This window comes from Macaca nemestrina, chromosome 2, assembly GCF_043159975.1.
Source record: "Macaca nemestrina isolate mMacNem1 chromosome 2, mMacNem.hap1, whole genome shotgun sequence".
Classification (NCBI taxonomy): domain Eukaryota; kingdom Metazoa; phylum Chordata; class Mammalia; order Primates; family Cercopithecidae; genus Macaca; species Macaca nemestrina.
In genome coordinates this window covers 61,403,160-61,429,303 of record NC_092126.1, presented here as the reverse complement: position 1 = coordinate 61,429,303, position 26,144 = coordinate 61,403,160, and the positions used below count along the sequence as shown (strand labels likewise).

General features: G+C 37.2%; 2 protein-coding genes across 3 annotated transcripts in view; one reads left to right on the top strand and one right to left on the bottom strand.

Annotated features, from left to right (window-relative positions):
• Positions 1 to 3,621, top strand: part of LOC105488548 (retinoic acid receptor responder 1) — a 36,391-nt gene extending 32,770 nt beyond the window's left edge. For both annotated transcript variants that reach the window (XM_011752736.3, XM_011752737.3), the window contains 2 exons: positions 3,191 to 3,253; positions 3,335 to 3,621. In XM_011752736.3, coding sequence (XP_011751038.2) covers positions 3,191 to 3,253; positions 3,335 to 3,481 — 210 coding nt within the window. In that variant the 3' untranslated portion in view covers positions 3,482 to 3,621. The remainder of the gene's footprint in view (positions 1 to 3,190; positions 3,254 to 3,334) is intronic.
• Positions 3,622 to 9,427: 5,806 nt separating this feature from the next.
• Positions 9,428 to 26,144, bottom strand: part of LOC105488550 (G elongation factor mitochondrial 1) — a 45,303-nt gene continuing 28,586 nt past the window's right edge. Inside the window, exons 14-18 of the mRNA XM_011752739.2 lie at positions 20,445 to 20,607; positions 17,621 to 17,765; positions 11,657 to 11,817; positions 10,803 to 10,856; positions 9,428 to 10,667 (exon numbers count right to left, since the gene is read on the bottom strand). Coding sequence (XP_011751041.2) covers positions 10,536 to 10,667; positions 10,803 to 10,856; positions 11,657 to 11,817; positions 17,621 to 17,765; positions 20,445 to 20,607 — 655 coding nt within the window. The 3' untranslated portion in view covers positions 9,428 to 10,535. The remainder of the gene's footprint in view (positions 10,668 to 10,802; positions 10,857 to 11,656; positions 11,818 to 17,620; positions 17,766 to 20,444; positions 20,608 to 26,144) is intronic.

Sequence of the window (26,144 nt, the reverse complement as noted above, 5' to 3'; positions counted from 1 at the left end):
TCATTCCCAATACTATGAGGACTGTGCCAAGAACAAGGGATATTTGCTGGCTAGGGAAAAAATGGATAAGCCCATACCTTTAGCCTTTAACATGAATTGAGAAAAGTCAAGCTGAGTATTGCTCTAACTCTTATCAATCAGTACCAGATTTGTAAGCATCCCAAACTGTCTAACCTGCAGCACATCACTATCAGTCAGCTCATCTTCACGTTACATAGAAGTCTCCATTAGCCAAAGCTACATATAGAAACCATCCTGTCTACCTATCTGTTATGCTGAAATCTACTTTTGATAACTTCTATTACTAACTTAAGCCTAATTTTTCCTACTAAAACCACCCTGGTTCTGTTAGAGATCCTTTGCTCCCTTTTGGGGGAAGCAGGGTGGAGGGGCAGGGGGTGGGCTGGGTCATGACCAAGTAAAAGGGAACAAACAAAACACTTCCAGTCTGTCTGCAACAAGATTAAGTGCTGAGTTACCAGGAAATGTAACAACAAATCATCATCCATTTGGGCCACAAGATTTGGCACTTGTGATGATCTGAATTGAAGCCAAAAAGATAATTTCTGAATAATATTAAAAATAACGACTTCTTGGCAGAGCTTGACATGGGGAGGGCAGTCTGATCTTGGCATCCTTTGCCAGGCTGGGATGTACAATGTCCTCTTATGCAGTTTTTTAAGAAGCTGTGCTTTTGGTTTGGTTTAAAGGTGGTTCCTCCTAAAGGAGAAGGAATCTATAAAAACAAAAATGTAAGGGGATGTTTCAATAACTTTATTGAGGAAGTTCTCAGTCAAATGATATAGGGTTTTACCAGCATTATCACGACTCACATTTTTGTATTTAAAAATGGGTAACACTCTTCTTGTGCTTTTACCAAAATAGTCTGTCAAATGGGGCTGGAATCCTAACATTTGTTTTAAGCTCTGCCTCTTTTTTGCCTCACTGGAGACTGCCATGATTTCCTTCCGAAATGCCATTTTCAAAAGCAGAATAAGGCATTGTTCTCAATAAAACATTTTAAGTGTATAAGTAAAACCAATTTTTATATTTATTATTATTATTATTATGTTAATAGAGATGAGGTCTCACTATATTGCCCAGGCTGGTCTCAAACTCCTGGGCTCAAGTGATCCTCCCATTTTGGCCTCCCAAAGTGCTGGGATTACAGGCATGAGCCCCCATGTCCAGCCTAAAACCAATTTTTAAATCATAAAAATACATGGTAAACAGTCAAGACTTAAAAAATAGTGCAGACAGCACAAAAGTCTGAGATAAATATTCAGCTGGTGTGGGACATCTTGGGATAGATAACCATTTCCTTCCAAGGTCAAGACAGCCACCAAATGAAGGTCTAACAAGGCTAAACACACCTTCAAAGCGACAATGCCAGACTGATCACTGGAACCTCCAGTAACTGTTCCCTTATGAAAGAAACACTGAATTTTCTCTCATGAATTCTCTGACTTTGCAGCTTGTGCCTCAGATGTTTGCTTTGAACATTTGTGGGTACACTGTGAGACAGGAGGGAAACCTACTGAGTACTGCCAAGAAAACCATAGAAAATGCAGTTGATTTCTGATGTATCCAGGCCCTCTCCTGTATCTTCCCTCCAGACTTCCTCACCTACTGGAAATTTCATGGCTTGTAAAAATTTCCATCAATGTAGGCAAAGGGGAGACAAAACTTTTTTTTTGGGGGGGTGGGGATTTGCTTTTTTGTATTCTTTAGTAGTCTTAATACAAACCTGGTAATGTAACCAAAATGCAAGTGTAGTCACTTGCTGCTTGCAGAATCCAATTCACAAGAGTGAGGTCTGGTATAAAGACGGTGACTTTATTCCAAAGCTAGCTTAGGGGAAGAAGTATAGGCTCCTGCCTTTAAGGTATTGTTTCCCTTTTGGGACAAAAAACAAGGGCTTTTAGAGGGGGAGCTGACATAAATGGCATGCAGGGGAGGGAGTGAGCAGTTGCAGGGTCTGTGTGACTCTCTTGGGTGCCGTATCTACCGGGTGGTAGAGCTGGTGCCATTGTGGGCAGAGCTAGATTGTAAAATGGCCATTATCTCAAGATACTTGGACAGAGTTCCCTCGTGGGCCTAAATGAGATTGTAAATTGACTGTTGTCTCATGAGGCCTTCTCCTGGTGGGAGAGAGTTCCAGCTCTCGAGCTTTGAAGTGAGCACATACATAAGCTTGCCATGCAGGGAGTATCTGGTAAAAGGGAAGGTAAAGGTTATGATTCCATTTCTAAAGAGCTAAGCAGGAAGTAGAGAACAGGGGGAATAGGTGGAAAGAGAAAAGAAAAAAATTGTTTTTTAAGTAACTCATTCTTTCTCTTAGAAAAATGGAGTACTCAGTTATAGTAGGAAAAGACTAAAATTATAATCCAAATTAAGGTATTTTTAAAAAATATTCTTTCTTCCATTTTTACTAGTGAACAGATAAGCACTCTTGCAAAAAAAAAAAAAAAGGAGGCGGGGAGGAAATGTCAAAAAAAAATACAGAGTTGGTTTAGTCACTAGTAAAATGTATAGAAACGATGTGAATAAAAGAGGTGAAGACAACTGCCTGCCTACTGAAAAATATCCAATGCGCTGGTTTTAGAAATACTGTGGTATAGCTTCATGTTGGTATATATGAAGAATGTGGATGTTGGAGTCAGTAGATCTGGTTGGAATTCCCATTTGTCACTTCCTAGCTGTAACCTCATATTACCTCTCCTGTAAAACCAGGCTTATAATACATAGATCGTAAAGGAGAATTAGATGAGAACATGTGGAAGGTGCCTAGCACAGAACCCGGCCCATGGTAGGCCTTCTAGAATTACTGGTTGCCCCTCCCCTTGTCTTATTGCCTGTCATATCAGGGCTAATATATCATCTTGAGGTGCATATACAGTATCAAGATCATTAAGGTTGTTAAAAAAAAATCTCCCTATTCCCACAGACTTCAGTCTCCATCAAAAAAGTGATAGACATTCAACCAGACTTTCATATAACTCAGTGACAAGACAAAAATGAGGATCCATGACTTCCATATCTTGAAGCAAAATACTACCAAAAACCCTGAGGCTGAAATCTAAAAGGCAGTAGGAGACACAAGGCACCCATTCAAAACAAGAATGTATTGTATAGTTATTACACTAAATACCATCATATTTATTACACTAACTCTTTTTTCTCCCTCTAGAAAACTAATGATGATACAATTGATTTTGATTATACTGTTCTACTTCATGAATTATCAACACAGGTAAAACATAAAATTGTATGTAGAATTGTTTTTACCATAAGTTTTTGCAGATTACAGTATTTTATAACTCTTATTTCCTAGGAAATAATTCCCTGTCATATTCACTTGGTCTGGTACCCTGGCAAACCACTTAAAGTGAAGTACCACTGTCAAGAGCTACAGACACCAGAAGAAGCCTCTGGAACTGAAGAAGGATCAGCTGTACCAACAGAGCTTAGTAATTTCTAAAAAGAAAAAATGATATTTTCCAACTTCTTAAAAAGTGACGATACTAGCATAAATCATTTTTCTGGTAAAATAGCTAAGGTATAGATCTTCGAACAATTTGGGAAAGCCTATGATTACAAGTAAAAACTCAAAAATTCAAAGATGTTGGTTTTTTGTTTGTTTCTCAGTCTGCTTAGCTTTTAACTCTGGAAGCGCACGCACATTGAACTCTGCTCTGTGCTAAACAGTCACCAGCAGGCTCCTCAGGGTTTCAGCCCAAAAATGTAAAACCTGGATAATTAGTGTATGTTGCAATGGGATCAGCATTTTTTTTAAACTGCAAAAAATGATGGTCTCATCTCTGAATTTACATTTCTCATTCTTTTGAACATACTATAGCTAATATATTTTATGTTGCTAAATTGCTTCTAGCATGTAAACAAAGATGAAAAATAATAAATACTTTCGATGAAAGTAAATTATAGAAAAAAAATTAACTGTTTAAAAGGAACTTGATTATATTTTATGATTTCAGGCAAGTATTCCTTTTTAACTTGCCACCTACTTTTACATAAATGTTTACATTTCTTTTTTTTTTTTTTGAGGCGGAGTCTCGCTCTGTCGCCCAGGCTGGAGTGCAGTGGCACGATCTCGGCTCACTGCAAGCTCCGCCTCCCGGGTTCCCGCCATTCTCCTGCCTCAGCCTCCCGAGTAGCTGGGACTACAGGCGCCGCCACCACGCCCGGCTAATTTTTTTGTATTTTTAGTGGAGACGGGGTTTCATTGTGTTAGCCAGGATGGTCTCGATCTCCTGACCTCGTGATCCGCCCGTCTCAGCCTCCCAAAGTGCTGGGATTACAGGCTTGAGCCACCGCGCCCGGCCAAATGTTTACATTTCTAAATAATGAAATGTGTTAAATGTTCTCATGGAGATTTGTATAGAAAGGAAAAACTTGTGCTTAAACTGGAATTAAATGAAATGGTAACATTGCTTAACTTAAATTTTACAAATAATAGAACATCTGTCTCACCAGATAAAGCTGTCTGCAAACACGCATCAAAACGAACACTGATGTAACTGAAAGTATATTAAATATTTACATTTTCATTTACAAGGACAACCTGGACCGAGTGTTGGCCTAAGTAATTTATAAAAGCAAACACAGTATATACATAGTACACAGTACGTACTAATCAAATCCAGTAGAGTATCTCCTTAAGGCAGGAGGAATTGATCCAGGAAATGTTGTCATCATTTGCCTCTGAAAACTAGTATCACTTAGTGGAATGTTTATGTCAGTGTGTAAACCAGGTTCTGTAGCCAGTAATTGATTAGGAAATAGGAGCCTTAAAATACACCAAAATATTACTTTTAAGTGTGCACTTTTAGACAATCAGAAAAGTTTATACTAAAGAAGGCATGAACTCATACAAAATAAAATAAGCTAATCTAGTTTATATATTTTTCTACTTAAAACCCTATGCTTTGCATTTATCTTCCCAAAATCCAGCTGATTTATAATTTAAAAAAAAATTTTTTTAATTAAAAAAAAACGGGCTGGGCGTGATGGCTCACATCTATAATCTCAGCACTTTGGGAGGCTGAGGTAGGAGGATCACTTGAGCCCAGGAGTTCATGACTAGCCTGGACAACACAGTGAGACCCCATCTCTTTAAAAAAGTTTAATGATTTAAACATTTGTGGCTGGGTGTGGTGGCTCATTCCTGTAATCCCAGCATTTTGGGAGGCCAAAGGCAGGAGGATCACTTAAGCCTAGGAGTTCAAGATCAGCCTGGGCAGCATAGTGAAATACAGTCTTAATTTTAAAAAATACATATATATATAAAAAAAATAAAGAGTTGTAATTATTTGGAAGCACTGCAAACAATCATTTAAAGGACACATCAGCTCTCCCACCTATGTGATAATGAAGAGATACTTTTTCTAAATTTATCAAAAATAATCCACAGTGATTAAATTATGCCAAAATCAAGTGATAAATTTCTGTAACTGAAGTTCCCCAAATGATCTTCAAAAAAAGTCCCAAGAGCATTATAATAGTACATTCAATGTCCTGTGATATTTAATCAATCTTTTAGTGTCACATTAAGGACTAGAAACTTGTTGTTTCAGCTTTCTAGAGTTGGAGCTTTCTCAAAGTCCTCATCCCCATAAATGCATTTTTCTTTTGTCTTTTTGTTTTTCTTTTTGTTTGTTTGTTTGATCTTCATTGGGTAGCTATCTTGACTTTGGAAAGAAATGGTTATCTATTCCCGGATGTTCCACACCAGTTGGTTATTTATCTCCCTATGTTGCCCAAGCTGGTCTCAAACTCCTAGGCTCAAGGGATCCTCCCACCTCAGCCTCCCAAAGTGTTGGGATTACAGGCATGAGCCACAAAAGGCATTTTTCATTAGTGAGATTAGGCTCACAAAGGTGTCCATAATCCAACCAGGTAATGATTCTAAGGTAACCCTTTAGCAGATTTATTACCATACAATAGATTATGAAGGGGAATTCTATACATACAAATATACAAACACAAATTACCTAATTTATTAATTTACAAAACCCCCAAAAGTTAAACCAACTAAAAAGTTACCACTATCATCATCAGAACATCTTTTCTTTTCTTTTTTTTTTTTTTTTTTTTTTTTTTGAGACAGAGTCTCACTCTGTTGCCCAGGCTGGAGTAGTGCTGGAGTGCAGTGGTACCATCTCAGCTCACTACAGCCTCCGCCTTCCGGGTTCAAGCGACCCTCCTGCCTCAGCCTCCTGAGCAGCTGGGGCTACAGGCGCGTGCCACCCTGCCCGGATGGTTTTTGTATTTATAGTAGAGACGGGGTTTCACCGTATCGGCCAGGGTGGTCTCGAACTCCTGACCTCAAGTGATCCACCCACCTCGGCCTCCCAAAGTGCTGGGATTACAGGCGTGAGCCACCACGTCTGGCCTCAGAACATCTTTTTTAGCACAAACTCTAAAATTGTTAACTTAATTTTACCAATATTGGTTTCACTAGCTAATAAACAACAGAAAAATCACTTGGCATAAAATGAAAAACTAAATTCCCTACGTCCTCTTTTCATTAAGAGTCTAATTATTCTGAATCACTCTTAGCTAATTACAATTACATACAGCATCACATTCATTTTCCTATCCCTTTAGAACTTTCAGAATTTTAAGACACATAAAATAATACCAGGGATTTTTGTCTACATTCCATTTTATTTTATTCATAGTTTTATTTTCTTCTTACCTGAATTATGAATTTTTAGAAGTTAAACAAGTTCTTTTGAAAGTCAGTTGGAAGCTTATCTATTTGCACCTGAATGTTAGTCATTCATGACATCATAGTTTATTACATCAATTTCTCTCAAATTAGAAAATTTTGACCTGTTCTGTGATCTTTCCTAGTTTTCAAAGTACTATAGTCACCTAACATGCTGCCTAAGACCTACTGGAATGGATAAATGAATGAATGCTCACAATAAATTTTCCTTGAATACAATTAACTTATTTCAATTATGCACTACAATGTTATTTGAAGATACTTTCAGTGGCAATTAGAGCTCCAGTTCAATAATTTACAGTTTTAGCAATGCAAATAGCTATCACGTACAAAGGAATATACATTCCAACATGTCACGACTTACTCCTACTGGGTTGACTGTCAATTTTGAGACTCACACAGATTTCAAAAACATTAAAATATGAAAAATCCTAAACTTTGGAGTTGATTAAATTTTAGTGATTTTATAACCACACAATCTAAGAGTGAACAGAGGAAAGAAATAACAAAAAACAGGAACGCTTTTTTTTTTTTAGGTAAAGTTATCAAGCAAGGCATGGTGGTGTGTGCCTGTTGTCCCAGCTACTCCAGAGGCTGAGGCCAGATGATTGCTTGAGCCCATGAATTTGTGAGCAGCCTGGGCAACACAGCGAGACCCCATCTCTTTAAGTTCAGGGGTTCATGTGCAGGCCTGTTACCTAGGTAAACTTGTGTCGTGGGGGTTTGATGTACAGATTATTTCATCACCGAGGTATTAAGCCTAGTACCCATTAGTTGTTTTTCCTGATCCTCTCCCTCCATCCACCCTCCACCCTCCAATAGGCCCCAGTGTGTTGCTCCCCTCTGTGTGTCCATGTGTTCTCATTATTTAGCTCCCACTTATAAGTGAGAACACGCAGTATTTGGTTTTCTTTCCCTATGTTAGTTTGATGAGGATAATGGCTTCCAGCTCCATCTATGTCCCTGCAAAGGACTTGATCTTGTTCTTTTTTACGGCTGCATAGTATTCCACAATGTGTATGTACCACATTTTCTTTATCTAGTCTATCACTGATGGGCATTTAGGTTGATTCCATGTCTTGCTATTGTGAATAGTTCTGCAATGAATGTGTGCATGCATGTGTCTTTATAACAGAATGATTTTACATTCCTTTAGGTATATAGTAATGGTATTGCTGAGTCAGACGGTTTTTGTCTTAGAAGACCCCATCTCTTAAAAAAAAGAAACAATTATTAAACAAAAAAATCAAACTCTAATATCACACAAAAGAATGCAATATGACACTTCTGAATGTCACAAATTTTTCATTTCATGTCTTGGGCTTAAGTGCAGTGCAGGCAATATTTCAGTGGTCTTTAACTTTGTCTGCATATTAGAATCACCCAAAAAACGTTTTATCTTGATCCAGTCAAATACTTTAAATTACTGGGTGTAGGCCTAGGTTTTTACTTTGAAGGCTCCCCCAGTGATTTTTCAAGTGCAGTGAGGGTTGGGAATCAGTACAATACTACCTAGTGCTGCTACTATTCTCCAACACAAGTATGTAATATTCGAATTAGCCAACAATTATCCTTCTTGATAGTAATATAAACATCCCTCACTTACAAATATTCTCATTAATTTTTTTCTATGCTACAGACTTTGGTTGGTATGTGATCTTTGCCAACTATAACTAATGAGTTAGAAAGAGATGTGGGTTCTGGTCCTGATCTGTCCGTTTATGAACCTATTCTAATTACTCCCACCAGCTAGGCCTGAGTCATTACCTATGAAATGCTGGTATTGGATTAAATATCTAAGACCTTTCCTAACACTGTAACATTATAACCAGGATGTTTTACAAATTAAAAATGAGTAAAATTTTTACTTATTATTCAAATTTATCCAGTTTAGTTCCAGTAGTTGTGACTATTCTCAATAGCCATAGGAATCACGCTAAATTCCATGAAGGTACACAGAATGTATTTCCTCATTAGGAACAATATTCAAAGTTACTGTGAATGGCACAAGATGCTGATGAAATGCCAAAGCAACCACATTTTTTCAGACCTGATGCTACTGTAGCAACAGACATTCATGGGGGAAATGCACTTAGTGAATAATTGTAATTAAAGTATCAATTTAAAAACTTAGGTTTTGTGGTCTCATTAAAGCTATTTACCTTATCTGTGCTTCCTCTATTACCAAATGGACATAATAATAGTACTTACTCCTAGGGTTGTGCGAATGAAATGGTACAATGCATTTAAAGTATTTAGCAGCCAGCCACGGTGGTTCACACCCATAATCCCAGCACTTTCCGAGGCTGGGGCAGGCAGAGAGCTTGAGCCCAGGAGTTTGAGACCAGCCTGGGCAATATGGCAAAATCCCATCTCTTCAAAAAATGCAAAAATTAGCAGGGAGTGGTGGCACACACCTGTAGTTTCAGCTACTTGGGCATCTGAGATGGGATAATTGCTTGAACCCAGGAAGCAGAGGTCGCAGTGAGCAGAGATAGTCCCTCTGCATTCCAGCCTAGGGGACAGAGCGAGACCCCGCACAAAAAAATAAAAATCTAAAAAAAAAAAAAGTATTTAGTAAATGCCTTGAAAACATGTGCTCAATACTTTTTAAAAATCTTTTTTCCCTAGAAACCTGCAAGTATAAAGCCACGTCTGTAAGTCAAGAAAAGCAAAGGAATTTAAAATCAATTATTTTATTTCTATCATCAGGTAAGGGAAAGGACTAGGATCCATCTACACCATCAGATGATTTTTGGATGAAGCAATTCTGAACCGGGTAATAGAACTGCTTGGGAAAGCCTAGCTTTTTCTGGAAACAAAAGATTAACATTCGTTCCTTCGCAATCTCAGTGAATACAATATATGATAAATTCCAAGGAATTCAAATTTAACTAGTATTCATTACGTTGATGAAACCAACTTACATTTGATTTAAGTGTACAAAAACATTAAGATGAGCACAAACAAGAATAGTATATGCAAGGGTCTACTTTTCACTTCACAATAGACCACAAGGAAGTAATACTTACACTCCTAAAACAGAGGCAGTTACAAATTTGCAGAAACCACAAACTGAAATAATCAGACATATATAAAACAGAGAGAAATTTGGCTAATATTTTAATATCCCAATGAAGAATCTGAAAAACTCTCTCTATGAAGATCATATGGAACCCACTCGTCAACAGAAAAGCCTGCCCATTAATGACACTCCAAGAAGTGTCATGGTGTATGCGATTCACTTTCAAGTCTTCAGCAAACTAAAAATACAGAGGTATGAGACTTAAACAGATAATAGTGAAAGCAAATATGACAAAACAAATCATTATATGATAAACAACCTGTTAACAAAAGAGGGTAGATGGAAAGTATGTGGTGGTTCTTTGCATTTTTTCAGCTTTTCTCTGTGTTGTAAACTCCTATGATACAAAATTTGAAAAGGAAATGAACATACATTCTAAGCTTAAAAGTATAACCGAAATTAGTCTCTTCTCCCCTTAAATAAATATTAAACATATTTCAGTAATAATTATATTTTATTTGAGGATTTTCAATAAACTATAAAACCAATCAATAGAATTGAGATAGACATAGAATTACCTTTGAATATAACAGAAGCTCCTGAATATGAGTAAGAAGGACTTCTTTTGAAGAAAGAAGAGCCCGCTTCCTGGGCTCAGAATTTCTTGTTTCAGCAGCCTGAATTTATTCCACTGGAATCCATCAAAGTATCAAGACCACACAAATTCAGTTAAAGTCAGTCAACTCACAGTAAGCAAAGTTAGTTCTTGGCTTTTCCTTTTGTAACAGGAAGTTGACCTGTAGCTTCCAAATACTTATTAATGATGTCTTCTTGTGTGGATGGTAAACATGGCTGATACCTGCAGTACTCCATTGTGTATTCTCCCTTTCCCTAAGGATTTTTTAAAAAAGAGAATTTTTTTTTTAAACTATCAAGTAAAGTCATGCAAGGTCAAGATTTTATAATATGATCATTGTGTAGGGTGGTCTTCTGAAGGGTGCTACAGTAAAGTTTAAACTTGCCTACCTCTGTGCATGACCGAAGTTCAGTGGAATAACCAAACAGATCATTTAGAGGGACCTGAAAACAAACACAGTAGATATTTTAGCATTGCTTATTGGAAAATATTTGAGAAAAATACAGATGCACTTTAGCCATTTAATTCCTTTAGATTAAGATTTCTGCTCACTACTCTTAGTTTAAAATAATTAAAAGCCAAAGAGAAACATTTTTGTTTTATTCCAAGTGGAAATCCTATTTGAAAATTATTTCATTTGACAGTCGCGACCAGAAACCAAATCTTTCCATTTCATGGAGTGAACACCATTGACAGCCTTCCCTCCTCATCCCCACTCCACTCTGTAGCCCCAGCTTAAGCACTCAGAACTGTTTCTTCTGAGAAAATGTGAATATAACTTTCCTTTGGACACCTTAATGATATGCTGAAAGTAGTGTTTTTCCAGGAGGCCTTATGAAATGTAATAAACACTTTCTCCCTTGAGATTTAAGTCAAGAAAGGTATAGGCAAGGGAATTAAAAGGGATAAATTAAAGATAACTATGCAAATAAAGCTAAAATGAGAGAGATAATATACATCTTATTTTTCCTTTTCTTTTTAATTTGTCTGTCTGTGCTTATCCAAGAAAGAGAGATAATATACATCTAAGAAAATGACACATTTACAAAAGGTCAAGATAAAATAAATCTTATATTTAACTTCTGCACTTAAGAGTTGCTCTAATAGCAGATTACAGAAAATGCCACATGTATAAAGCCACAAATTCAGCAAGGAAATGTGTCCATTTGCAAAAACAAAAGTTAATCTGGATTTCCTTCTATGGTTAATAAAAGCAGGACTGTCAATGACCAAGAGTACTTACATCTGCATACAGTGTAAAATAGTCCTCAACTCCGTCTTGCCCAGTGATTACCCCATGGCGTCGGTTAATTCCTGCAATTACTTGTCCCTGAAATTCATTTGGACCTACAATTTCCACAGCCATAATAGGTTCAAGAATACATAATGTTGCATTTGCCAAGGCTGGGTTAAAAAAAAAAAAAAGTTCATTAGTCTTCATACAAACTACAACTGTCCAGATATAAAAAAGGGAGAAAGATGCTACTTTCCCAAAGGTACAAACACAAATGGCAAGCTTAAAATATTTGACCTAGACTCATTTTTCCTGTAGTAATAACAGTCACTCTTCTAAATGGAAATTCCAACATTTAATTTTAATATTGGTATTTCCATTATCATATTATTATCCTTAAAACTCATTAAATAGCAGAGAATAATACAAAAGGGTCTTAAAACAACATCTGATCAAGTCCTTTACCATCTAAATGATCCAGCTCAGTTAGGTATTCTCTCTGAAAATCGTCAGGGGTAAAGATAATGACTGTTACAAATTTGACCAAGGTAAACCCTTTCTCTTTTTTTTTTTTTTTTTTTTTTTGAGTCTTGCTTTGTCACCCAAGCTAGAGTGCAATGAGGCAATCTCGGCTCACTGCAACCTCTGTCTCCCAGGTTCAAGCAATTCTCCTGCCTCAGCCTCTGAGTAGCCGGGATTATAGGCGTCTGCTACCACTAATTTTTTGTATTTTTAGTAGAGACAGGCTTTTGCCATGGTCAGGCTGGATAAACCCATTCTTTCTTGTAGTCCCTGGCAGACAGTTATTTTTAATTATAAGAAAATAACTTTTGTCACAGGGCAGGAGGGGACGTGGAGGGTACCCTTCCTATACTCAGAAGCAAGAATCAAGCCACGTCTATGATGTCTTTCCTTTTCTAGTCTGAAAAATTTCAACACCTGATTGAGAATGGGAAGACCAAGTTTCTAGTTTTTGCTCTACCTCAAAGAAGTTATATGCCTTTTGGAAAAACACAGTTTGTCCAGGTCTCAAATTTTTTCATCTACAAAATAAGGATTCTGGACTAGATTGGGCCATTTAAACACTAAAACTCAGTGCGTTTGTATTTATTTTTATCCCATTTAATACATAACCAAAACACTTCTTTCTGTTAAAGTGCTAATGTTTAAATGTAACAATATGGAGAGAATATAATAAAACTTCAAACATTTATACTTAATTTGGAAGTTGTGATAGTGACAAATACTTCAGTCTCAGGTTTGTTAAATTATCTCCAAATAAAGGCTTTCACAGAAATGATGACAAGGGTAGTATTTTGTTTAAATATAATCACAGGTTTTCCAGAAGCATCAATTTGATTATAATAAACCAAAACTAAAAATTTTTCTTATATATTCACTTAGTGTTTCTTCTAGAGACAGTTATAGCTTAACTGCAATACTTATGACAACAGAAATGTAATTAGAAATATTTTTAAATTTAAATCATATCCTAGCTCACACCTACCCTCGAATAATTAGTTCTAATGAGTGAATTTTGTTCTAAAAGAGAAATAACTGAACTCAAAGAGGTACTGCAGACTCCTATGCTTCACTGGCTAAGTCCTGCAGAAACCTACATGGACATCTAAATCAGACTAACAATTTTAGAGTGTAGAAACAGTTCTATTCCTTGCATAACTTCTTTACAACAGCAGGGCTTCCTTGGCTCTAAAGCAATGTAATTAATACGAAAAAAAGCACCCAGAAGGAGAGATGTGAGCAGACGTATCTAGATTTAGTTACACATTATCTAATGTTCTCAACAGGATAAGTAATGTAAAACATCTAGATTGTGAAAGGGTAAAGGAAAGGAAAGAGGCAAGTATATGGTGTCCATCACTCAATTATTGAGGACAGCCTTTCTGGTTCTATTTCACATCCCCTTACCCTGCTCCCTTCCTTTTAACTCTCTAAATCTACTCCCCGATTTAGTTCCAAATGAATCTTATCTTTACACATGTCTTCCTCTAATCCTATACCATGAGATAAGATTCCAAAGCCAATTCGCCTGCCATTTTTCAATAGCCACATTGCATCCAAGTCCTAAAAGAAATTTTTCCTCCAGCAGGTCTGTAGTCAAGTCAATTTCACCTTTCAGTTTTAGATTACATCACTGATCAGTCTCATGAACAATATTTAAAATTAGGTTCAAATGAATTCTAATGTTCATTTTTTAAATCAAGAATACAGGAGAATGTGAACTACAGTTCTTCCAATTTTGATAAGATAAAACATATAATAATAGTATACTATTATAATAACTATAATATCTTATAGTTATAAGCTATTCTTATATTAAACTCATTTACCAACATTTTCACTGTAAAACTCTAATATGGCATTCAACAGAGGTGTATGTAAAAAAAAAAAGTTGATTTTCTTGCTGAGTGTGGCAAGAACTTCCTTTCACCTGACTTTTATATTTTTGTCTTTTTTTATCAGGGCAGAAAAAGCTAATTTTTATTTTTACTTCAAATCTAATGTTTTTAAAAAAAGTTTTAATTTTTAATTGACAAATAATAATTGTATAGGCCAAGCGCAGTAGTGGCTTATAACTGACAGGTGGATCATTTGAGGTCAGGAGTTCAAGACCAGCCTGGCCAACAGGGTGAGACCCTGTCTACTAAAACTACAAAAATTAGCTGGGTGTGGTGGCATGCACCTGTAATCTCAGCTATTTGGGAGGCTGAGGCAGGAGAATCACTTGAACCCAGGAGGCGGAGGTTGCAGTGAGCTGAGATCACACAACTGCACTCCAGTCTGGGTGACAGATAATAATACAATAATAATAATATACAATAATAATAAGAATAATTGGACATATTTGGAGGATACAGTGTGATGTTTTCAAGATTTTTGTCTTTCAATCATGGAGAAATAAAAATCAGATGAAGAAACAGTAAGGTAACTTATTTCTCATGCTAGCATCCTGCTTGTTTGCACAGTATATCTTGTAAAAAATAAAACTACTCAGCCAGCCATGGTGGCTCACACTATAATCCCAACACTTTGGGAAGCTGAGGCAGGAGGATCACTTGAGCCCAGGAGTTTATGAGACCAGCCTGGGAAACAAAGTAATACCCCATCTCTACATAAAATAATAATTAAAAAAAATTAGCCAGGCATGGTGGCATGCCCTTGTACTCCCAGCTACTCAGGAGGCTGAGATGGAGAATCACTTGAGGCCAGGAGTTCGAGGTTGCAGTAAGTCAAGATTGTGATACTGCACTCCAGCCTGGGTGACAGAGCAAGACCCTGTCTCAAAAATAGAAAAGTAATCCCAGAAATTTGGAAGGCCAAGGTGGGCAGATTACTTGAGGTCAGGAGTTCAAGACCACCCTGGCCAACATGGCGAAACCCTGTCTCTACTAAAAATACAAAAATTAGCTGGGCGTGGTGGTGCATGCCTATAATCTCAGCTACTTGGGAGGCTGAGGCATAAGAATTGCTTGAAACTGTGAGGTGGAGGTTGCAGTGAGCCAAGATCACACCACTGCACTCCAGCTCCAGCCTGGGTAACAGAGTGAGACTCTGTCTCAAAAAAAAAAAAAAAAAAAAAAAACCTCAATTCAATTATAATCTAGTGTTTTCCCCCTGTACATCTAATAGGCAATTAATCATACTTAATAATATATATACTATACCTAAATAACAAAAAACTAAATAGTACATATTCAACTGTTTAGTTAATATTCATATACATTTTTTCCACAGGAAATATATATACATATATTAATATATTAGCTCCAAATGAATCTTACCCTTACACATGCCTTCCTCTAACCCTAGACCATGAGACAAACAAAGCTCCAAACTTAACTCACCCTGCCATTTTTGGATGGTGCATTGCATCCAAGTCCTAAAAGTAATATTATATATATACATATTTTATATTTTTTAAAGTGGCCATATACATTTTTTTCCACAGGATATATTTATATATGTATTTTTTATATATCTTTTTCCCACAGTATATTATACATATTATATATTTATATATACTTTATATAGTTTACATATATTTTATACTTTGTTACATATTATACACTTTATATATAGTATATACGCATATATAATTTATACATGTATTGTATATAAACACATCTACAAATATATATACATATATAATATATAACATATATATCCTGTAGGAAAACGTATATGGCCACTTTATTTATATATGTATATATATGGCCACATGCATCTGTATTTACTTATATTTAAATGTAGGAGCAGTTAAAAAGGATGAGGCTCCTTGTTGATTGATAACCATATCAATTATCTGGCTTTATGTAACCTCTATTTCCAGGAAAGCTACCAATTTCCAGTAAAGAACCACCATAGAACAATCAGTACTTTAATTTGTTTTAACTGTACTTTTAAAAAGTATATAAAGTGATTATAACTAATTTGTCAGTTTAAGGCATACTAAAGTGGTAAACACACAGAGGTAAAAACACAAGTATTTTAATGTGAGTCATACCTAATAAAGTCTCATTTTCTTTGTCATTTTATTTACCTGTTTCCTATTTACACAACCTTCAGACTGTGACAAGATTTCTACATCATAAATTTCAACTGCTTTTTTTTTTTTTTTTTTTTTTTTTGAGACGGAGTCTCGCTCTGTCGCCCAGACTGGAGTGCAGTGGCGCGATCTCCACTCACTGCAAGCTCCACCTTCCCGGGTTCCTGCCATTCTCCTGCCTCAGCCTCCCGAGTAGCTGGGACTACAGGCGCCCGCCACCGCGCCCGGCTAATTTTTGTATTTTTAGTAGAGACGGGGTTTCACCGTGTTAGTCAGGATGGTCTCGATCTCCTGACCTCGTGATCCGCCCGTCTCGGCCTCCCAAAGTGCTGGGATTACAGGCGTGAGCCACCGCGCCCGGCCTCAACTGCATTTTTAATAGAGAGCTGATATAAAGGAAACCTCTCTTTCACAGCTGAGAAACTGAAACATAAATGAGGAATCAGCAACTCTCCCCAACCACTGCCCCCCACACCTGATCACAGATGCAAAGTGTGACCAAAAATACCACAAAGTTCAAATTCATACAGAATCAATAAATCCTGATCTACAGAATGTTTAGGAAATACTATGATTAAAGTTTCTACTGTCCACTTTAATCCTCTTTGATAAAGGTATTTTGGAAATATTTTGTGAATTATAATTCTACTGTGTGAAGACACTTGTGGACATTACTAATGTATTTTCACATAAAGGACATGGAAAAGATGACAAAGAGAATGGAATTTTCTGGCTTCAGGAAATGGCTTTGAAGTTCCTTTCTTGAATAATCCTGATGTGAAACTGCTATGTTGTCACTAGCTTTTTTTCTCTTAAAAGCAAAGAATCAGATATGTTTGCAACTGCATAAGGTTCTAGTTCATCAGCATTTAAATACAAATATTATTCTGTGAGAAATGTTGACAATTTTAGCAGTTTTGCAAGAAATCTGCATTGTGAATGAGGTTTACCAAATTATTTCAAAATACTTTGCCATTCTCAAAATGCCTAAAAGCATACAATGTCATAATGAAGAAATTACTTACAAATTTATGGATTTCTTGACATTTGAATAAGTCACTAGAAATAACAAGACTGTAGTTAAGACATCTTTTAAAAATTTCTTAGAATTCTGAACATTTCAGTCTTCTCTATTAAAAACAGAACTTATAAATTATCTATGAATTCAAATACCTGAAAGAAAACCCCAGAGAATGCAGGAGAATACGGTAGTCTTTTAGTTTTGCGAGAAAGAGAACGTAATAATCTACCTTGATCTCAATTCCATAAAGATTTGCCCACTACCTACAATATTCCCTGTGGTGCCTAGGGCTCTGGGTGAAGAAGACTAAAAATAGTGTTGCCTTCTGAGGCTATGATGATCTATCAGGAAAACAGATACACTAAGGTACCCGGGCACAGCATACCTTGTTTAAGAGCACCTTCTCCTGCTCGGATGAAAGAGATTTCATTAGAATCAACCATGTGGTGTGCTCCATCTTGCAGGACAAACCGGAGCCCAGAGAGCTTGTGACCAGAAAGAGGGCCCTTCTCGCAGGCATCTAAAAACCCCTGTTAATGAATGAACACAACTTCTGGAGAGAATGGATTTTACTTGCAGATACATTATCAAGAACCCCAAAATATTTGTGTTCAGAAGTGTACGTTTTTATGTGTGCTGTATTTCACCCCTCAAAGGAGAATTTTTTAAAAATGTTTAACAACTTTACTATTGTTTTTTAACTTTTAAGTTCAGGGGTACATGTATAGGTTTGTTACATAAGTAAACTTGAGCAATGAGGTTTGTTGTATAGATTTTTTCATCTTTCAGGTATTAAGCCTGGTACCCATTAGTTATTTTTTCCTGATCCTCTCCTTCTCACCCTTCACCCTCTAATAGGCCCCAGTGTGTGTTGTTCCCCTCTATGTATCCATGTGTTCTCATCATTTAGCTCTTTTATAAGCAAGAACATGTGGTATTTGGTTTTTTATTCCTGAGTTAGTTTGCTAAAGATAATGGCCTCTAGCTCCATCCATGCCCCTCCCTGCAAAGGACATGATATTGTTCTTTTTTATGGCTGCATAGTATTGGTGTGTATGTACCACATTTTCTTTATCCAGTCTATCATTGATGAGCATTTAGGCTGATTCCATGTCTTTGCTATTGTAAACAGTACAACTTTACTATTTAAGTTTTATTACTGTGGCATTTAGATGAACAATTCCTTGGAAAAGCATATTAGTTAAGGGCATAAGCTGGTTTGAAAGCAAGGCTTAGAGTGCTAACAGTCACTTTCTCATAACCTCATCTGCAGGAATTACTCAACTCAATTATTCATAACACATCATAGAGACAGCATGATCTTAATTTAACAATGAGGAAACAGTGGAAAGGCAAAACTAAGAAACTCCCTAAAAGAAAACCCCCACCAAAATTGGTGTTTATTCACTAGCTGTGTCTTGAGCCCCATACTGCATACCTCTAACTGCTTTGCCTCATTGGTAGATCACTACATTACAGCTCTGGTGTTACAAAATGTCAGTAAGAACTAGAATTAAAGGGTAATTCACCATTTTTTCAAATCTAATTATTTTTTTAAAAATAGCTTCGTTGAAGTATAACTGATATACAATAAACTACACATATTTAAAGAGTACCATTTGATGAGCTTGCAATTTTTATTAATTCAGTCACTTAACAAATACTTGTAGAGCTCCTACCACTTAAGTTAGTTTTTCTCGGCAACACAATAACATGGCTGCACAGATAGCACAAAATATTTCTTGACATTTCAAAACTGTAAGTTATATTTGCTGTAAAATATCTAAGTTCTCCTTCATCTACATTCATCTTAGTGGATGTAAGAATTTAAAGTGTGTGAATGACAAAATATTGTCTTGAAATAGAATACATTAATCACAAAAAAAAATGCTCCACCACTGAAATCAAAACTATAACCTGTTAATAAGATCTTCTAAGTCAAAAGGTTAAAAACAAAAACTGGCCAGGCACACCGGCTCACGCCTATAATCCTAGCACTTTGGGAGGCCAATGCGGGCGGATCATGAGGTCAGGAGATCGAGACCATCTTGGCTAACACGGTGAAACCCCGTCTCTACTAAAAAAATACAAAAGATTAGCCGGGCGTAGTGGCACGTGCCTGTAGTCCCAGCTACTAGGGAGGCTGAGGCAGGAGAATGGCGTGAACCCGGGAGGTGGAGCTTGCAGTGAGCCGACATTGCGTCACTGTACTCCAGCCTCGGTGACAGAGCGAGACTCGGTCTCAAAAAAAAAAACAAAACACAGTCTATGTGAATCAATTAAGGGTTTACAACATTTTTTTTTTTTCTTTTTTCTTTTTTCCGTTTTGGAGACAGGGTCTTACTGTCACCCAGGCTGGAGTACAATGGTGCACAGTTCACCACAGTCTCTATCTTCTGGGCTCAAGCAATCCTCCCCTCCCACCTCAGCCTCCAGAGCAGCTGGGACTACAGGTGTGTGCCACTGGGACCAGGCTAATTTTTTTTTCTATTTTCATTTTTCTGTAGAGATGGAGTTTCAGCATGTTGCCCAGGCTGGTCTCAAACTCCTGGGCTCAAGTGTTCTGCCCACCTCAGCATCCCAAAATGTTAGGATTACAGGCGTGAACCATCGTGCCCAGCCTACAACAGTCACAAAGCAAATGACCTGGAAAGTGAACAAAACACCCCTCACATGTGCAAAGCATTTCTCCAAGGAAATGTCACATAGTCTTATCTGATCCTCAATTTTGTGAGGGGTGCAGGTTTAAGTATTTTCTCTCAGTTTACAAATGAAGAAACTGTTCTCAATACTGATTTACCAAAGCATATTAATCAGTAGCAGAAATGAGACAGTAGCACCCAGGTGTTGGGAATCTAAAGAATGATCATTCAGCTACAATAGTACACATAAAACTCTTACAAATCACTAAGAACTACTACAAATTTTAATTGCTGATTACAATAGAGTAGTTTCAATTTATTAAGAAAAATACAACTATGATTCAGAAACATAATAATTTCCCATCATTGTCACAGCATGGATTTATAGCTCTTCTCCTTAATGAACTAGACATTCTAAATCAGATGGAAAGCCTAACAATCAGAGAAACAGGTATGTAACTAAAACAAACCATGATAGACAACATGATGGAAGATAAAGTATGATTTAATACCTGATGAACTGTTTTTAGTAAGTAAAAATGCAAAAACGCTTTTTAAAAAATTTACCTTTTCTACAGCAGGCACAAACTGCTTTGGAATATTTGATCCGAATGTTTCATCTGAAAACTCCAATTTAGTGTAGTCCTCTGGGTCCAGAGGCTCCAGGACACCTATTACTTTTCCATACTGGCCTGCACCACCTGATTGTTTTTTATGTGTAAACTCAAACCTGAAAGTGATTTAGGAGAAAAAAAAAAAAAAGGAGCATTATGTAATTACAAAATAAGTAACCCCTATTAATTTAAAAGAACACATTTGATTATTTATTTATTATCATGGTCTTTTTATAAAAGTTTACTGTAGATTTTAAAAAGAACCCTCTCTTTTCTGTTTTTACTTAAAGTGAGGGTGGGATATACTACCCAAGGTAATACACAGATGAATTTCACAAATAAAAAAGTAAAAGTCGAGTAATTAAAAGAAAAAGGTCAGTCTGGTTCTTGTTCTAATAACCTACATTCCGAAGACCTTGCCCATTTCCCTGGAACACAGTGTTCTTTCTTTAAATCTCTGTAACCAAAGACTTGAAAATAGGACCTTTGATGGCTAAGTTAATTTATTCAGATAGTTCCTATTTGATGTTATTCCTTGGGCATCATAGACTCAGGCAATACAAGAAAAGGGATTTCCAAGTGAAATAATTAATACCTGAAAATGATCGGTGGCAAAATGATAGAGACTAACATAAGCAGTCATTCAAAAGACACAAAAAGATACTTAAACACAGGTCAGTGTTTACTTCAAACCACTAATGGCAACATTAATATGATAGAATAAGCACTTTACATACATACTAAAGATATGTAAACACAGGCTACTGTTTCACTGGAAAAATCATTTCATGAGTATCTACTGTTTGCAAGGCATTTCTTCCTTTAAATTGAAATCTTCCTCAAGACTACAAGATGGAAGAGGCCAGCTGCTTTCAAAATTATTAGCAGGTAAGAAAATGGACATTAATGAGTGTGCATTCCTGCATACAAATCTGAGAGTGGTTTGGAAAAAGGAAATATCAATATTTGCCTGTTCTAAGCTGTTAGGAGATGCCAGCTTACAACAGGCAAATTTCCAAAACTGTGGAACGCTCTCATATTCTCAAGTATACACAACGGTTTCTATGAGACATTTTAAATCATGTTTTCAATTTGTCAACAATATAACATCTATACAAGCGTACTCTAGATCTGTGATGTCTATATGGTAATAACTAACCATGGCTGTTTACATTTAAATTAAAAGATTTCCATCACTGCCCCAAGTTCTACTGGGCAGCACTGCTCTAAAGGACCAAATCACAAACAAGTAACTCCACACAGTTTCAGGAACCATATCTGAATTTATCATCAAGAGAGTGTCAAACAACAGAATACTTCTGTGCCAGGCTTATGTTAAGTACCTTATATGGATTGTCTTACTTGTTCTTTACCACAAACCCATGAAGTAGGTATTATTTTTATGACCATTTTACAGATGAGAAACCTGAGGGACAGAGAGACTAAGTAACTTGCCCAATGTGACAGAGCATTAAGTGGCAGAGTCAGGATTTGCTCTAAAACCAAGGATCTTAAACATTCTTCTAGAAGGCTAATACAAAAAAGATATAAACTAACTTACAAACGCTGGGGTTAGTTTATTCACTTCAAAAGCTAACAGACGGTGCTACAAGAAGACAGATTTTGCAGTAGTTTAGAAAAAGTAAAGGTAGAAGAACTAAGACTGCGTGACAGGCAGCTAAACAGAAATGCTGAAGGTGAAAGAAATGTCACATTATGAAAGACAATTTCATTTTGGCAAAACATCATCTGTCACATTAAAATGAATGTTGATTAGAATTGTTGGGTGGGGGGGATTGAGGGAAGAGAAATTACCTATTGGGTACAATGAATATTATCTGGCAGATGGTTACACCAAAAGCCCCAGACTTCACCACTACCCAATATATCCATGTAACAAAACTACACCTGTACCCACTCAATCTATTTTTTTAATCAAAAAAAAAAAAAAAAAAATTACGTCAGGGCCACATTGTTTTCAACAACAAAAAATATATATATATATGTAAGAATTGTGTTGGCTTTGTTGTTTACCTCAAATTTGCAGATTTGTTTTGACTTCAGAGTCATAACAAAGTTGCAAGCAATGGGCATTTCTAGTAATTATGTTTTTAAGAGAGCCTAAATTGGTATGTATACTTTTAAATGCCTATTATCTCACAACCAGTGTTACTAGCTTTGATATACAGAGATGGTGACTGCATTCATAAGGCTTCAAAATGGTGACTTGAGGAAGCTCACATATTGTATTTCTCACTACTGGTGGCAACACACGAGATATTAACTAGCGTGAAACCTAAAATTTCATTATCAGCAAAAAGCTCTGAGTTATCAGAATGTACTCAGCCACTTTCCTGGACACTATCAGCAGAGGACCTATTCAAAAACCTCACACACACAACGACAACCTAAGAGGCTGGCTTACAGATACATGACTCATCAAAAGGAAAAAAAAATAGGAGAAAAAAATTCCTCCAACTTCTTAGAAAAGGCCTTAAGAGAAGAACTAACCATTTCATCCTTTAGTTACTTTATAGTTGCTGGCTAATATAACTAGAAAAGATGAGAAATGCTATATTGCTATTAATTTTTTTTTTTTTTTTTTTTTTTTGAGACAGAGTCTCGCTCTGTCGCCCAGGCTGGAGTGCAGTGGCCGGATCTCGGCTCACTGCAAGCTCCGCCTCCCAGGTTCACGCCATTCTCCTGCCTCAGCCTCCGGAGTAGCTGGGACTACAGGCGCCCGCCACCTCGCCCGGCTAGTTTTTTGTATTTTTTAGTAGAGATGGGGTTTCACCGTGTTAGCCAGGATGGTCTCGATCTCCTGACCTCGTGATCCACCCGTCTCGGCCTCCCAAAGTGCTGGGATTACAGGCGTGAGCCACCACGCCCGGCCTGCTATTAATTTTTTTAAAAGCTACATAGTCCAAAGAAACACTGTATTTATAAATTAAAACAGTTTATGAGAAGACAGTACATTACAAATACATTTTTGTTCACTTTCTTTTTCAAAGCATCACAACATACAGGCATATCTTGGAGGCATTGTGGGTTCAGTAACAGACCACTGCAATGAAGCTAATATCACAATAAAGCAAGTCACACAAATTGTGTTCCTAGTGATTACAAAAGCTGTATGTTTACACGATACTGTAGTCTATTAAGTATGCAATAGCATTATGTCTAAACAAAAATCCCACCACACATATCTTAATTAAAAAATACTTTATTGCTAAAAAATGTTAACAATCATCTGAAACTTCAGCATCAGAATTAGGAGTAGACACTGAAGGTCTAGGAGCCTAGAGGGTCTTAGCTTGATGCTGATGGCTACTGACTGATCAAGGTGGTGGCTGCTGAAGGTTGAGGTGGCTGTGGCAATTTCTTTTAAAATGTTTTTTAGAGATGAGTCTCTCTATTGCCCTAGTTGCCCAGGGCTGGTCTCAAAGTCCTGGCCTCAAGTGATCTTCCTGCCTCAGCCTCCCAAGTAGCTGGAATTAAAGGTGTGAACCACTTCACCCAGTCACATGACAATTTCTTAAGACAAGACAACAATGAAGTTGGCCCCACTGATTGACTTTCCCTTTCACAAGACTTCTCTGTAGCATGTGATGCTGTTTGAAAGGATTATATCCATAGCAGAGTTTCTTTCAAAACTGGAGTCAATCATCTCAAACCTTGCCACTGCTTTATCAACCAGGTTTACCTCTTGTTATAATTTTAACAATGTTCGCAGTGTCTTCAACAGGAGTAGATCCCATCTCAAGAAACTACTTTCTTTGCTCATCCATAGAAGGAACTCCTCATCTGCTCAAGTTTGAACATGAAATTGTAGGACTTCAGTCACATCTTCAGGCTCCACTTCTAATTCTAGTTCTCCTGCTATTTCCAATACATTCACTGTTACTTCACCCACTGAAGTCTTAAACCTCTCAAAGTCATCCATGAAGGTTGGAATCAACTTATTCCAAACTCCTGGTAATGTTATTTTGACCTCCTCCCAGGACTCACAAATGTTCTTAATGTCACCTAGAATGGTGAACCCTTTCCAGGTTTTCAATTTACTTTGTCCAGATCCATCAGAGGAATCAACCTATGGCAGCGATCACCTTACAAAATGTATTTCTTAAATAGTAAGACTTGAAAGTCAAAATTACTCTTTGATCCAGGGGTTGCAGAATGAACGTTGTATTAGCGGGCACGGAAACAATATTAATCTCTTTGTACATCTCCATCAGAGCTCTTGTGTGACAGGTGAATTGTCAATGAGCAGTAATCTTTTGAAAGAATCGTTTTTTTTCTAAGCAATGGATTTTAAACATTCAGTAAGCCATGCTGTAAACAGATGTGCTGTCACCCAGGCTTTGTTATTCCATTTGTAGAATATAGGCAGAGTAGATTTAGCATAATTATTATGGGCCCTAGGATTTTGACAATTGGAAAGGGGCACTATCTTCAAACTTAGTCACCAGCTGCATTAGCCCCTAAGAAGAGAGTCACAGCCTGTCCTTTGAAGATTTGAAGCCAGGCACCAACTTCCCTACAGCTATGAAAGTCAAAGATGGTATCTTCTTCCAAAAGAAGGATGTTTCATCTACATTGAAAATTACTGTTGTTTGACTGGGCGTGGTGGCTCATGCCTGTAATTCCAGCACTTTGGGAGGCTGAGGTAGGTGGATCACGAGGTCAGGAATTTGAGACCAGCCTGACCAATATATGAAATTCTGTCTCTACTAAAAATACAAAACTTAGTCAGGCATGGTGGCGGATGCCTGTAATCCCAGCTACTCGGGAGGCTAAGGCAGGAGAACGGCTTGAACCCAGGAGGCAGAGGCTCACTACAGTGAGCTGAGATCATGCCACTGCAATCCATCCTGGGCAACAGTGAAACTCCATCTTAAAAAAAAAAAAAAAAGAAAAGAAAAAAAGAAAATCTGTTGTTTCGTGTAGCCAACATCATCAACGATCCTAGGAGATCACTGATCACTACCGCAGCTTCCACATCAGCACTTGCTGCTTCACCTTTCACTTTTACATTACAGAGATGGCTTCTTTCCTTAAACCTCATGAACCAGCATCCGCTAGCTTCAACCTTTTCTTCTGCAACTTTCTCACCTCTCTCAGCCTTCATAAAATTGAACAGAGTTAGAGCCTTGCTCTGGATTAAGCTTTGACAGAGAGAGAGACATTTGATATAAGATGATGGGCAAGCAGACAGATGGTATTTAAAGGCAAAGTCAATCAGAACCCCCAAATCCCAGGAGACAATAATAAACATGAAACTGGGGCCCAAGTCCAGAATCCAGATTTACTGCGGAATCTACATAATTGGAAAAAAAGAGACCTCAAGAGTCTCGGGTGTGTGTGTTACTACCAAGTTAAAGGTCCTGGCCAGGCGCGGAGGCTCATGCCTATAATCCCAGCCCTTTGGGAGACCAAGGCAGGTGGATCACCTGAGGTCAGGAGTTCGAGACCAGCCTAGCCAACATGGTGAAACCCTGTCTCTGCTAAAAATACAAAAAACTAGCCAGGCATTGTGGTGGGCACCTGTAATCCCAGCTACTCCGGAGGCTGAGACAGGAGAATCGCTTGAACTCAGGAGGCGGAGGTTGCAGGGAGCTGAGATTGCACCATTGCATTCCAGCCTAGGCAACAA